General features: G+C 46.1%; 1 protein-coding gene across 4 annotated transcripts in view; it reads left to right on the forward strand.

Annotated features, from left to right (window-relative positions):
• Window positions 1–15,669, forward strand: part of LOC128881643 (ecdysone-induced protein 74EF) — a 208,507-nt gene that overhangs the window by 128,563 nt on the left and 64,275 nt on the right. Inside the window, exon 1 of one of the 4 annotated variants that reach the window (XM_054132912.1) lies at window positions 10,264–11,730. The exons of the other annotated variants lie outside the window; for them this stretch is intronic. Within the exon in view, the coding sequence (XP_053988887.1) occupies window positions 11,415–11,730 (316 nt within the window). The 5' untranslated portion in view covers window positions 10,264–11,414. Of the gene's footprint in view, window positions 1–10,263; window positions 11,731–15,669 lie in introns of those variants that run through there. 4 annotated transcript variants of the gene reach the window in all.

A 15,669-nucleotide genomic window follows, 5' to 3' on the forward strand; every position in this document is an offset into this window, starting at 1 on the left:
TCGGTGTACCGTGATTACCATTCTTATTTAGATAAAAATTCGCCCATCTCTGGTCTCGCGCGTCTCTGTCTTTCTCGGAGCGAGCGTGTCCGCGCGTTGCACGGTTCCCTCGGCTCTCTCGGCTCCTTCGACTCGGTCCGCGAGAGTTGCAGTTGCAGTTGCAGACTGGGGTGGGGGTAGGCAGGCCTTGGGAGAGTTCGCTGCACCTCTCGAGTCCGTCCGTCTGTCCGTCCGCCCTCCTCCCCTCCCCCGCCGCCTCTTTGCCCTCTTCTAGCCCCGCGCCGTGCGTCTCCACCTCTTCTTCCTCCGCCTTCCTCCCGTTCTCTCGATCCTCCGGCCGTCAACGACTTCCCCTTTCCAAGCCGACGCTCGTGGACGCGCACATGCAACCGGCCGCTAGCGTGCACACGCGACTCTACGCTCGCGTTCTCCTCTCCTAGAGGACACGCTTTGCGCGTATATGTACTTTGCGCGAGCCTGACCAAACCCCCCTCACCCCACCCCACCCCATCCCCCTTCCAGCCCCCTTCTCGCGCCGCGTGCTGCTTCCTCGGCGCTCCTGCCGCCTTCCAGAAAGAGATACGACGCGATCTTTGGGCACCGCGACTACGAAGGGACGTGTGCCTTCGACGCGTCAGATTCCTCGACCGGGGACCCTGCTCGATGCTAGGACTACTCGAGATCGTTGATTTTTTCTCTATGTTTATTTATTTATTTTCTCTATTATTTTACGCAAGCTTAATACCGTATCTAATCAGATTGCCTATTCCATAAATACTCCCGTCGACAACTCCACGAATTTACTACTCTGTACTAGAAAACTGCTTGCTTCCCTTGCGCCAGAGGATCATCTACCCCCGGGGAAATCCGTCGAAGAACGCGAGAGAGGGTGAAACGCGGCACCGGAAAGAAGCGAGCGTTTGCCAGTTGGCACTTTCCTAGTCCTCCCTCTCGCGCCCTCCTTAAACGATTCGAGTCTGGGAAACTGTTGCTAGTCGCTGTCTATCGAAAGATCCATCGAACGCGATTCCTCTTTTTCGGGCAGATAATTCGCGACTATCGTGTTAAATATAGCCCCGCGGCGTTGTAAATAGCGGCGAGGAATTCGTGGGCGAACGAAGCGTGCATTAAACGCGATTTAACTTCCTGCCAAGAAGCGGCATTAAGATGGGGAGGCTGCCGAGAGCGCTGGCAAACTTCGTACAGCACTATTCATAGTTATTCGATACGGTATTCGAACTTCGATGCACTAACCAGGAGTACTTCTTGCATTGGTAACATGTAAGAAATTTGTAATTGGAACATGTAAGAATATAATAATAAATATCAAAACTCAATTCCACTATAATGGATGAAACGTATCGACTTACTTGTCGATCTGTCTACTTAAAAGGCAAGAACATGTGTAATAATAATAGCCGAGATATATTATGAATATTCATTTATATTAATTGAATCTAACTCTATCTTTTCACACTATAATTTACATAAAAATAATACCCTGAATTCTGTGTTACCTTTGTAAAAAACGATTCCTTAAAAAAGATATCGACAATTGAAATAGAAAAATACAATTGTCGAGCCAGACAGGGAATTGTGAGCGGACCTGTAGACGCGTGGAACGGTGCCAATCTATGGTACAGGAGCAATCGACTTTGTAGACATAATAACGAAGATTGTTTTAGCAATAATCACGGCCCGTGCCCAGACCTGCCTCAGTGTCTTGCCCTTGGGCGAGAGGGGGAGTGTACAGAAGGAAGAGGGGGAGAGGGGAGGGGAGGGGAGGGGAGGGACGCGTTAAATGCACTCGCAGGTACGCACGCCACGAGATGCAGCTTCGATAATGCGTTTACAGTCGCCCAACCAGCCAACGCGCACCGCCAAATTATTCCTGCGCGTAAACGCCGCGCGCCAATGAGTTATGCTCGTTGCGTGCGTGTACGCGTGTAACGGAGGCGTACGAAACGATTGCGATCTTTGCTGGAACGTGGACAGTGGCGCGCGAGAAAAGGGTGTGCGAGGAACGAGTCGGGGAAATCCTTCGAGTAGCGTGAAATAGAGAAATAATTATATTTCGTAGACAGTGTAGAAGAAATCCTAAGGGAATGGTATTTTATATTGTTACGCACGATGGCGCTTACGTGGTTACGCGATTGTTTACGTGGTTCAATTCACTCGAGGCCCTAAGAAATGTAATTTCTTATATAAAACATATCTCAACGATAAAAGATTTCAGGTGGAATAGTCCTAGCTGCAAGGGCACCTCATCAATTATCTCTAAACAATGTATCTCAACAATTTATAACTCTTTGTCACAGACATCGCGAATGTTTACAAAAAAATCTTTAATTAATTATTTCGCCGTGATCACAATGCACAGGCTGAATAGGCTAGAGCGACCCTCGCGAGGAGCGAGTTTCGCGGGCAACGCCCAGAGCGGCGACAGTAGCGCGAGGTGCAGCAACCGAATAGAATAATAAAATAAAAAGAGCGTTTACCGCGGCAGAGGGCCGCGGTGGCGGCTGGTTGTTCCGGCCGCGTGTGACCGAGCACATTGTAGACACAATAAAGGGGAACGCTTTAAACAATAACCTCGCGGCTCGTTTGGCCGGACGTGCGTCTGAAACACGCGCGCGAGCGCGCGAGTTGGATCGTGAGTCCACACAGTGGCGTCACTATGAGACTTGTGAATTGCGCCGCAAGTGACATCACCAGAGAGGGTGACACCAGAAAGACTGTCCACACCATTTTTTCATAGTTTAAAGTGTTCCATAGTAGAATTCAAATTTTCTCAAATATTTTTGTGACCCTTCGTGTGATATGTCACGTGTAAACAGACCTTTAGCACATTGGGTGACAGCAACCCTAGTGACGCCACTGAGTCCGCGTTGGTTTCCGCGCAGTGTGAGTTTGGCGTTCGCGCGCGCGCGCGCGCGCATCTAGGGTCGTTCGAATACGGACTGCGGACCTTGGAAGCCGTTCGTAGCGGATCGAGGGAATCTTTCCGGTTCTCGCGGACGCGAGCCAAGGGGGATTCTTCTTCTTCTTCTTCGTCGTGGTCGTGGTCGTGGTCGTGGTCGTGCTCGTGCTCGTGCTCGTGCGTCCTCTCTTCCCTTCGTTTCCCTTTTCCTCCTTCTAATACCGCGTCGTGGCTTCCCCACCGCAGCTTTTCGTGTTCCTCCTCACATTGGCGCGCCCAGAAATTCAACAACTGGGATGCAACTAAGCATTAACATAGTCGAACACGTTCCCATTCCTTCCGACACTTGACGAAATGGTTACTAAAGAAAATAAGAGGAAAGTTTACTTAACTTTAACTTATTCGTAAATTGTAATTCTAATTAGATGGCCAGAGACTACAGGAAAATCTCGGTGATGCATATGCGCGTTATCCAAAGCCAGAGTATTAACTTTAGGCGATACGATGCAATTAGTTGCGTTTTCATCTAACGTTCGTCCCAGATTCTAGAATCATCCAGTACAATGCTGATGTCATTTCACTTTGCCTTATTCAATCGCGTTTGATCCACCGGTGCGATCGAATACACGGTAAAATCGACTATTATCCCAGCGTCGATCGGCGCACTTTTTAATTGGACTATTAGAGGCGTACGGCGCGGAATGCAACGACGAAGAAAGCGCAGGCCCGCTTGCGCCGGCGAGAAAAATCCTCACGATAGGGAAATTGGTGTAATAGACGGTGTGTTATGTGGAACGTGGCGGCGATTTCGCTCAGGGACGCGCTCCGTCGGGCTTTTCTCTCTCTCGCCGCGGTTTATGATTTTTACGCCCGCGAAAAGGAAAACGAGCCGACACGCGCAAACTCCGTGCCGAGGCGCATCGCGCCACGCACCCTCGGTGTCCTTGGAAAGTCCCGATCACGAGAGGCTCCTTCACGGTTTCTGGCACTCGGGATACCGGCATCGGGCTCCTTTCGGCATGGCAACCGGTCGCGGAAACCAGCCGACACGATGCCACGGTGTGGCATTTGCATCGAAAAGTCGACCAGAGTTACGTTTATACTTTAAAGGGACTTGCCAGTCGTGTCGCTACGAAGCGAAGTCTTCCTTGGGAATTAATTCCGAGGGAGTAAATTAAGGTCCTGTCTTCTCCTCGTACAGTCTTCATACGAAACCGAAAGATTAGCAAAATATTTGTGTAATTGTGTTAATCACAGTGCAAGTCACAGAAATCGGACCATTTCCAGTAGTCATGCACGATACCATTTTTTACTTTAAAGGTCCTGGGCAGTCGTGTCGTTTCGAAGTGAAGTCGTCTCTGGGAATTAATACCGCGTGAGTTTTGGTCCCATCTTCTTCTTCTTCTACAGAATGTTTGTGTGTACCGCGGTGCAAACAATAGAAATTGCTCCAATTGTAACGCTCATTTGTGATACCGTTTGAATAAAATGTCGCCCGTGATTGCCATGGGAACGACGCAGAGGAAGGCCTGGGGAAAAGAAACGGCGCGGAGGGAAGAAATCATCCGCGTCCACGAGAGAAACGTGTTGTCGAGGAAAAGTGCGCGTTAGTCTCGGCCTGAATCGCCGGCTAATACCTCTTCCTCGTCTCCTTCGCCTCCTCGCCCCCACACACCGGCTAACAAGAAATTAAAATCGCCGTGCGGCCAGCCGAGGCGCTTCAACGAAAGTTTGACTGAAATTTCGAGAGACTCTCCCCTGTTCATTTCGCTTTCTGCCGTCGCATGATTTTTTCTCATTAACGGCGAGAAGCATCGAGAACAGTTGTGCGATCCGCGCCGGCGAATTTATTTGACCAGTGGTCGAGAACTTTTTAATGACACGAACTAGACTGGGATCAGGGACGAATTAGGGGAAATGGACGAAAGTCCTTTGGAAATTTGCATTCCTTGATTCTTGTAAAGTATGGAGGCATGGATTGAAAGTAAATTGAAGTCAATTTTAAAGTGTATTATTTTAAATTGTAGCGATGAAGGTTCAAAGTACACATATCAAATCGTCATACTCGCTTATTGGAATTAGTTGTTGTATATGTCTTCGAGCAATGTAATTTCATTTTTCAAAGAACATCTCGCCACATTGGAACGAATCATGAAAAATCGAAAGTTGTTTATATTGGTAGAAATTATTCATCTGAATGAGAATGTTGCCCATCTCTGGGTGGAGTGCGTGTCGGTAGAAACGCGTTGGCGATTCTTTGTCGGCAGCGAGCCGCTTAATCGAAGCGCCACGCTAGATATTGTAATTGGAGGAAAACACGCGGCTGGAAAAAAAGACCTAGATACACTTTCTTCGCTGTCGCTCGGACAGGAAACGTCTCCTGCTCCGTTGCCCTGAAAAAACAACATTTCTCTTTCGATGTTCTCGTTGGAACGTTTCACGACGATCTTCCTTTCCTTTTTTCACGTTTCAGCCGATAGCTCTCAAGTACGATTAAAGTATATTAACAGCTAACAGCGGGTTGAATACGAAATTTACGTGTCTAGGATCGAGAACATTTCCCTGACTTCATTTAACCTTCTTTTGCAACAGAAGTTTTGTATAGTTCATTGTACTTAAAGCATAAGAACAGTGTACAGTATACGTTTACTTTAATCTTGTATATTCTCTCATTCTGAAAGGCACGACGAGATCGTAAATAACGGTAACTTTGATACAAAAGCAACGTACACAAGCGTCAATGTCCTTCGAGAGGTCGGTTACAATTTGTCAATAAGTTTCCCGAGCTCCCGTCGTTCCGGCCCAAGGGCATCGCAATAAGAGGCTTAACCGAGTGCGTGCAAAACAGCGTCATTTCTCGGGATCGCGGTACGTTAGGAGTGTATAAAAGTTTCTCGCCACGCGCGAACAGTTGAAACGGAAACAGAGTACGGAGAGTCGAAGGATGCAGAAAGTGACATCTCGCGGCGGCGAAGAAACGCGCCGAGAGCGGCAGTGATGGATTAGAAATCGTAGTTTTCCTGGATTGGGCGTCGTCCCGTTCCGAGATCGGCGAGAGTTACGAGGTTTTCTCTCACAGGCCTGCAGCGTCAGCCGTTTTTGCGCTAAAATAACTCCCGCGACCTGTCTCCGACGAGCACCGCGACGGAACAACAAATCGAGGGTAGCGACGTCGGTGTTTCTCTCCAACGTGTTCCCAAATCCTTTAAGACGATATCACCGTCGTTGGATCGTGCGGGACGCCCTTTCGCTTCCTACTCCGTACATTTTATTTATCGCACATTGGCTCATATAGAACAGGCCGTGAATAATTATTTTAAATTGGATAGTCTTGCCCTCAGGGGCTGTAGCTACGTTTGATTGTAGCTACAGTACGGGTTTAGCAATCCCAAGGTACCCGAGCTATAGGGAGCCCAATGGGCCCCAACATACTACTGACATCCTTAATGGAAGAATTACGAGGAGACAGATAAATGAAAATCTCCATGCCGCATGTGTGCGTCATGCGAAGCCAGTGTGTTAATTCCTTTTTGTTTGAATATTAATTTCTACTTCGCAATCGATGAATAATAATTTCAACGATACCGATACATCATTCCACCTTTGCTTGAATATTCTTCTGCAAATTGATTAATATTTAGTAATCTTTCAATATTAATTCTAACGAGACCAATATATCAATTCCTTTTTGTCTTAGGTAATTGGTAAATTAAAAATTGGCATTTATTAATTTGGGATTCAATAGTCTTATTTACATGAATATATTAATGATACCGTGACGTAAATCCTGCCTTCCTTCCTCTGGTTGCGGAGGTGGCGATATCCGTCACGCGCGTACCCAACTACTCGCGACTCCGACGCTTCGCGTCCTCGATGTCTCTCGAATCGCAGAAAGCGATCTTTTATTAGGTCGGCGCGAGCGAAACGTCGTTTTACCTCGCGAGCGAACTTCAAAGGCATGCAGCTTTCTTAACGCGTTGACTGTCGCGTCGCGCGGATTCTTCTGGGAAGTCCTCTGGGCGTCATTCCGTTATTTTGTAAACAACCTTAAGAATAATTGAAGTAAAATTAAGGAACAATATTACGCAGTTGTTATAATAACATTAAAAAACGAACTCACAATATAAAAGTAATATAAAGAAACTATATTCAATGTTGTATAGAATGTATAGAATGTATTCGTATTTAAATTATCGAAATAACGGAGATGCCTAATCGAAAGCGTCTGGCACGAAGTCGGTGAATCGCAACGCGTGAAGCCTGCGGAAAACAGTCTTCCTCGCCCCCCTGGGGTGTTGCGTTTTCGAGACGTTTTCGGCAACAATGGAATCGCATCCGCGGCGGCAGGAAACGCGATTCAGGCCAGCCCGTTTTCTCGTTATCGGGGAAACGGATCGTGGAAGTCGAAACCTTCGCTCGAGAGGAGGCCCTGTACCCTGTTCGTGGCTCGTTACGTTTCCAGGATGAAATCTCGAAATCGTCAGCGCCCGCAGTATTATGACGCACGCTAACGCACTCACCGTGGAATAACCCTTTCGCTGGTTATTGTCAGTGCTTGCGCGACGCGAAAACCGAGATAACGTAGCCAATGTAACAAGGTAGACGCAATTTCAGTTAACTTATTCTAAAAAGGCACGCGTTACCAAGTTGGGAGATTTAAGGAAAATAAAAGCTAACTAAAGTTACACGGAAACAATGTAGAACGACGACCTAGCAGCAAGCCTGCTTTACAGCACTGACGATGCTTTTTACAATGGTTTTACAATTGCAAATGCATATAAAACGTGTTCTTTTGGGCTATTTATAACGAATACAGCTGGTTTCAATGACTAGAAAAATGTTCGGTGTTGTTATTTTATTCGTCTTTCATAATTTTATTAAGCTGCGAAGGGGAACAAAGAGAGGAGATTTATCGAACAGCGTCCGATCGAGACGATATATCGCGACGTTTCCTCGCGACCTCGTGCACGCATACGCATTGTGCGTCTCCCGAGAGATAGTCGACCGATAAGGGCCCCTGCTGATATCGGCCATGATTTATGTACGATTCCTATGGCTAGATTAAAAATCGAACTTGGAATGGGCTTTTGCTCAAGAATTGTTCATGGCGAAAGGCCTGTTATTACACGTTTTATCAAAGTTGATTAACCTGTTCCATATCGATACCTTGAAAAATCGCCTCTTTACGTGAGTTTATATCTTGAAAATGATCAAACTTGTAAGAAATCTATTGATTTGTTATACAATAACTGTACATACGTAAATCTTATATTTTTGTTGTTCACGATTCTGCCGTTAGAGTAACAAAAGTACAACTGTGCAAAAAAATTGCGACCCAGGGAAAGGAGAGAGGACAAGATTTTCCTTTATTCGTGTTAATAGGTCGCGGCTCGTAACACAGTGTTGCTAACGCGCTCGGTAAGAGGCTGATACCGACAGTAGGGGATTTAATCGATCCTCTCGATGAAAGATCATTGGAAAAATAATATTTGTAAAATGTTAACCAACGGCGGAATAATCATATGGCTGGCAGGACTTTTTAGTAAATAATTATAGAAATTAATTTCGAAGGCAAGGTAATAAAGAAAGTAAATCTAGATAGAATCCGTGAATTTGGTGGCGTTACAAAAATAAGTAATACGGACAAACGTTAATATTGTATAGTTACCAATTGCCTCGAGGGAAGATTTTATCCTTGTAGAAATTTTCACAAGTATTTGTTTGGCAATGAACGCGATCACGCGATACAACGTACATCGGTCGTCGTGTCAACAAACCGCCCAGGTTACATCGACCTTTTCGAATTGTACGGTCCGTTCGAAGAAAGAAATTGTTTCTCTTGTGTCACCACGGGCCCTGACATTGTCTTCTCGAGGATGAATTCGAGCGTCGAGAGAGCAGGTTGTGAGCACCATAAGAACGCGCGGGCACAGAAACGAGACTGGAACGATTGCGTATGCACGGTACACAATAGGTGAACGTGCGTACGAGGTCGCCCGCGGAAAGGAACTTCCAATTCGACGTGTCTCGTTGCAGCCGGTAAACACAGGTGCAACCGAGTACGTCGGAAGTGTTTTTGCAACGGGGTATACAAAGCAAACCTTGAGAGAATGACCGATTTCGTAACACCCTCGTCGGCTCTTTGGCGTCGCTTCCATTGCAGCGTAACCCGAAACACGGTCGCAGAGAGGTTGCGATAGCTCGCTGCAAACGCTATGATCAACACGCGCAGACATTCCTTCGGATTTTTTCTTGTGTAGCTACGGTTACATCGTTTAAAGCATCGCTAACGCGAATAATCGATACCGGTGATACGTGAAACACGTATGAATTACAGTCCAACCCCTCGCATAACACGTCCATTTCGTTCCGTGTTATATCAAGATGTGCGAAACCATCTGTACGATACTTACATAGAAATAGCACTCGAAGAATTTATTTGGAATATTTTTCAGGATCCTAGGAATTTGTACGTTAAATCAGAAATAAGATAAACGTTTGCTTAGAATTTGTATAAATCTAAAAAATATATATTACGACGATATCGATTTGTAGAAAGTACGTAAATATTTATTTTGCTCGGCACTGATGTCTGTTTGAAGTTTGTAAAACCATGTTACATAGAAACCGTTATCGTGTTCTAGGAGGACTGTCGCAACATTTGCACCGTGTTATAAGCGGTTTGATCGTGTTATGTGCTTATATTCCGAATATCGCGAATAGCTCGAAGCAAGCGATCCCTGGACACGGTTTCCATCTTCCGTGCGACAACAAATTGTGACGAACCTTGTGCGAACGAGAGATCGTCTCTCTCCTCCTTCGATCCATCTCGCTGCTCTTAAAAATGCTCCCGATTAAACGACTCGTATTTCACACGGCCGTTTCTAGCCTCGAAGGTTAATGTCGCGACAGCGGCTACGTCAGCACCCAATGGCGCGGCGGTTCGTCGTGTGTCCTATCCCAATAGACAGAAAAATAATAGCCGCGGATCGCGAGATCGTTGGTGAACGCGCGAGATAGAGATAGAGACAGGGCCCGAGAAGCAGTCGATCCGAAGGACGAGGAAAAGACGTGTCGCGAGCGAGACGGTGGAAGAAAAAATAACGAAAGGAGGGAAAAAAGACACATGAGGGAGAGATTCGAGCATAAAGTGGGGAGGGAGGGCATCACGAGCTCGAACATTGCGGTAGGCTACGCATCCGCACATCTCGAGCGACGGACGGCTCGCGACTATGTGTGGGTGCGTCGCTCAGTGTGTACGTGAGCCGGCGGCTCTGATCGAGGCGCGGCGTACGACCCGAAAAGAACCGAAGTCGTCCGACGGAAAGTGCCGAACGCGGTCGGCTGGCGGGTCGGAGAAGTAGTGGTGCGGTGTACGAGCGCGAGCGAGAGCGAGTCTGTCGCCGGGAGTTGGAGAGTGTGAGTCTGGAGTAGTGAGTGAACGAGTCTGGACTAGCGGGCTAGCCCGGTTCCGAGTCAGTCAGTGTGCCACCGGCGACCGTAGCCTCGGCGCGGAGAACGTGGATACGCTTCGACAATTTCTGCTATCGCGCTTTTCTCTCTTTCTGCTTGTTGTGCTGGCTCATTCGCAAATACATACGTACAGTGAAGCGATCAGCGAGCATTATTTTTCCTCGATAGTGATTGTACGATCGATCTCGTTCGATCGGATGTTCTCTCGTTCGAACAGACCGTCGTTGTGTGAAATCTTTCCGCGATATACCGACCGTCCGACCGACCGACCGTTCGTAACCCGACCGCCTGTCACCCCGTTTCTCTCGTGACAAGTGTAACGACCCGCGACACCGGTGCTCGACCAGAAGGAAACGCGCGACACCGAACGATCGACCGATCGAATTACAGCGATTGAACGGGAGACGGCGTGAACGTCGCTAGTATCGAAAACTGTCTGTCCGCGAGAAGCTGACCGCCTGCCGGCAGAGTATCCGGCTGTGCGTCACGCGTGCCACACGGGACGAAGACACCGCCGGAAGAGTTATACCTCCCACGAAGACGTCCTCTTTCCTCTCGTTGACTCCAGCCGAGCTAGAGCTTTCTTATCACGAAATTCATCGAAAGTGTAATCGAGTTTTCCCGTGGATCTATCGGTGGGGAAAGTAAAGTGACCGTGATTCGAGACACTCGGAGATCTCGTTCGGTGACATTTCCTTCGTTTCTCTTTCTATCTCTTTTTCCTACGCGTACATCGACTATTATCGCAAAGTTCTGTTTCGATCGTGAATAATCATTGGTAGCCCTGTGTGTTTTTTTTTCTCTCTGTTTCTCGAGTGACGGTGAAATTCGACGTAACCGAACAGGAGACGAGTCTCGAGAATCGGTTAGTTCGAGTGTAATGTTAAATCGTTTCGAGCAAGTGTCGAGCGCGAATCGCTGAACATCAAAATGGCAACAGTGGTGTGGTAGCCCTGGATCTACTGGCGAGGACGGATTGGCAACAAGGAAGAAACGAAGGAGGTGGCAAACGGTAGAAACGATGCTCGAGGATCAACCGTTGGATTTGAGCGTCAGAGTGGGAGATTACGCGGAGTTCTCCAGGGAGGAGAATGATCAGGATCACGAACGGAAGGAACCGATCGACGACTACGGGAACGCCGCGGCAGCGCTCAGATTACGAGGATGCTTCGTCGCCGCGACGACCACCGAATACTCCCAGGAGAGGGAAGATCGTACCTGTTCCGAGGACTCGGACGACTCATGTTCCGACAACAATCAAAAGGACGGGACCACGAGGTCGAGGTCCAGACCACCAGGCACCAAACCCTACAAGAAGAATCTTATGAGACGATACCGTGAGTCCCTATTGCAGTTTCTCTATTTTCGCGCCATTTCGGCCGCCATTATGCGCGCCAGAAACAATGACAGATCCGATCGTAATCGAGAATCGAAATTTACGATGCAACGAACATACTCAAACTTCTTGGCGTTCTTTCTCCTAGAGTATAACCTGCTTTACCGTAATGTTACTGAAATTAGTCCAATTACTATTATAGTATTCTTAAAAGAACGGTAGGAAGTTTTTTTATGGTGTCTGAATATAGTTGCTGCGACTAGATGTCACGTCCATACAGTGTCTTAGTAGATTTTTGCCCATGCAGAGTAAGTTTATTTTTTTCTTACAGATAATTGTTCGGTATGTGTTGTTGATCGATAGCCTAGATGGATTTAGCAAAAATACTTTAGCTAAAATAATGTGCCTGATCGAAAAATCCCGAAGAACAATTCCTGTTTACGTCAGAAGACTTGAACTTCAAGTATAAGTTTAATGTGTGCTCGTTAAGAGTCATGTAAATTTTTTTTTATCGAAACAGGCATGAGACCATATTATTACGTATTTCGATAACGTTTGATCTTCGAACGTAAAAATAATTCACTTGATAATCGAGTGACGGTCGACGATGTCGATAATTTGCTAACTATTTAGGAATAATTGTCCGTGGAGACTAGCAGAGATGTTATCGTCGACGCAGAACGATAATTATTCTCTCGATATCACGGTAAACGGATGGCTTAGTTTCTTTTTTGCGTCACGAATTTTGCTAAATATTTACATTGGATTATCATGTAATTTCCAAAGGAATTTTGGATATGGATAAAGTATCGAAAAATATTGCTTGCATATTTTGCATAATCAACTGGTATTTATGTTCGAGAGGTCTTTTACATACTAAAAGAGTATGTACAACGTGTATTAATTTTTGTTAGAAAACAATAGGAACGTATGTACATCATGTATTAATTTTTGGTAGAAAACTATAGCGAATAGATGCTCCTTTCATAACCAGAGGATACCGTTTCTTCAAAAAAGATGTCGAACAGAGATGGGCAAAATTCTCACATATCTGTTCGGTCGAATCGCAAATAAATTAATATATCGTGTACTCGTTCGTCAACCGTTATTACAATAATTTGCTCATCTCTGGCGATCGGATCGCATGCATGTTCGGGACGCTTTGGTGACCCACTGTGAGAAGTACGCGTGATCCAAGGTGCACAGGCACGCGTGTACGACGAAAAAAAAAAAAAGAGAGAGATCGGTACGCCAGAGTGCGTGGCGTACATACTCGCCCAACCGAAATATGTGCCCCTGGCTCCTCTGGTTAGGTAGCTTCGTAAGACAGACAGAGAAAGAGAGAACGTGAGCGTGCATGCGTGCGTACGTGAACGTATGCCGTACGTGTGCGTAATTTCGGCCGATAAAAATATTACGCAAGCCAGCCCGCGAAGGTCGTTCGACGACGGGACATTCGGGTGACGGTAAACTCGCCGAGATATTCGACTGTTCAAATAATTTTGCAATTTCTCCAGTTATCGCCCTCCCTTCCACTCCTCCTCTTTCTCCTGCTCCAGGCACGGGAGGAGGGAGATAATACCTTGTGACCTGCCCCAATCCCAACCAAATTAGTCTCTCGTATCGCTGTTCTCGCTCGGCGGCTAACGTTTTCCTTCGAGATCTTAGTTATTATGTCCATGCTAAATTTTCTGCTTTTATGTATCTCCATCCAAAATTCGCCGCATCGGCTCGCTGTGTAAACCGATGCGAGCTGAAAATTTCCTAAAGTGTTGTTTTTGTTTGACCAAGTGGTTCGTAACCACCTTAGTCTTTTTGGCATATTTCGAAATCATGAATACTTCATGCGAGGTTAGCGGTCAGAAGATTCGTTAGATTCGTTAGGATTAATTAGTAGTTAGGATAAGAAAAGAATGATTCAAAATGTTACTTTAGTCGAGGACAAGACTGGTTTTGTAACCAGGGTTCGTCGATTATATTCGTGGAGAAATATCGGAAAGTAAGACTGCGGAACTTTAGGAAAATATTCTTAACCCTTTCGAGGGGGTGTAGGTCCGAGCCTTACGGGGGGTCCTTTTTCCTGGAAGAAAGAGGACAGGCGTGGTCCTCGAGGACGAGGAGAAAGTGGACTCGGGATTTTCGAGGAAAATTTCTCTCATTTTTCATTTTCGTCACAGTCCTACCTAGGACTAATGTCTCCGGCAGCTTCACGTGCCCACGGTGGCTTTTCCAGCTCGAGAACGATTTTTCAACTTTCACCAGTTCCGCGGAAATACCGATTTTCCGGTTCACAAATCGCATTCATATTCACAGAGAATACGCAGAACTAGGCAAAATTTGTATGCTGCTGAAAATGTCGCAGACAGTTATTGCCATTTTGTTTCCTAGGAGTCAGTTAACCTTTGTTAGTCGACTACTTACGATCCTCAATGTCTGAGCAAAGGGCCAAGGGACTTACTAATAACGGGGAAACGAATAAACGCGGCCAATTAATTTCGCTATACGTTGGAGTTCTCCATCATTTATTATTCGAGTATTTGCCCGTAATGCAACGTCTGCGTAGACAGAGGATGGAAGGGGTTGAACTCGTGTAAACAACTCGGAAGGACAGGCTTGAAAAGACATAGGAATGAAAACATAACACAGAGACTTCTCAGAAGTAATGCGCAACGGTCGCCGAGAAAACGACTCTTTCTCTGCACGTGTTCCACGATGCGGTGGAAACAGAGAAAAAACCGAGAGAAGTAACGAAACGTCGAATCGACTCCCCGAATTTTCAGTCGTAAAAAAGCAATGCGTTCGACTTCGTAGGCCAAAACGTCAACACTTTTTCCCTCGGTTCTGTTCCTTTTTTCTTTTTTGTCACCTCCACCGGCCATAAAAAGTCGAGACTTCGTTTACAGGAAAAAAAACCATTTCTCGGGGTCGAACCCTTTCCTCGAATCGAGACACTGCCCGAAGCTACATAGAAAATGCGATCGTCTTGTTTGCATTGCCAGGACGAGTTTTCCTTTCTCGTTCCGGCCGCGAAGAAAAGCGGAGAAAGAATCGAGGATCTCGAGTTAACTTTCGGCGACTACCGTGGGTCGACTCGTTGGCTTTTGCGGTCTTTCCCCTTATTCCTGTTGCACCCGGAAAAACTTTCGAAACCTTTCAAAGGCCAGGTAGCCATGTCGATTATAAATTCACCTTCCACCGCTTCCATTCTGCAGTTATTTACTAGGGTGGTGTATAAGTTTGTGTTTCTTTTTATTAACCCGTTCAGCCTTCATTTATTACGTTTGTAAGTTTGATTAGGTAGAAATACTTTGCGAAAGTGACATTAGAAGACTCGAAAAACTTGTGGACCATCGTGGTAATATCCGCGATTATTCTCGTCCTTTCGAGGATATATCGAGCGACGGCAACCTGCCTCGGGTCTTCGTTAATCAAGAGCCCGAGTCTCGAGCGCTTATTAATATTTTATCCGATAAAAACGATGTCGTGGTGGTCAGCGAGCAGTGAGTGCGTACCAGTAAACGGCAAACAGCCATTCTCTATTCTTACGAATTGATAGATTTATTCGCCTGGGATCTACACTTGTCGATTTAATACCGTGGTTACCAAACGTGCTTAGAATGTATGTATTTATACATACGGTAATTTGTATATGTAATTTATACATATGGTGGTACACGTAACTTGCTCACCCCGATCAATAAAATTTTGTATACAAATGTTTTTCATAAAATGTATACTTTAGAGATTAATTGAGTCGAGCAACTTATGTGGGCCACCCTGCATACATACGGATATTTGGAAGACCGTGTACGTATATCGACTATGGTATCTCGATCGATATCGTTTCGTTATCTGGGTTGTAATTTTTACCGAACAAGTACAAGATTACAGGTCATTTGTCTTTAAATCTTTATTCGACTTGGCATCTTTTTTGATTTTT

The sequence above is a fragment of the Hylaeus volcanicus genome, chromosome 8 (genome assembly GCF_026283585.1).
Source record: "Hylaeus volcanicus isolate JK05 chromosome 8, UHH_iyHylVolc1.0_haploid, whole genome shotgun sequence".
NCBI lineage: Eukaryota > Metazoa > Arthropoda > Insecta > Hymenoptera > Colletidae > Hylaeus > Hylaeus volcanicus.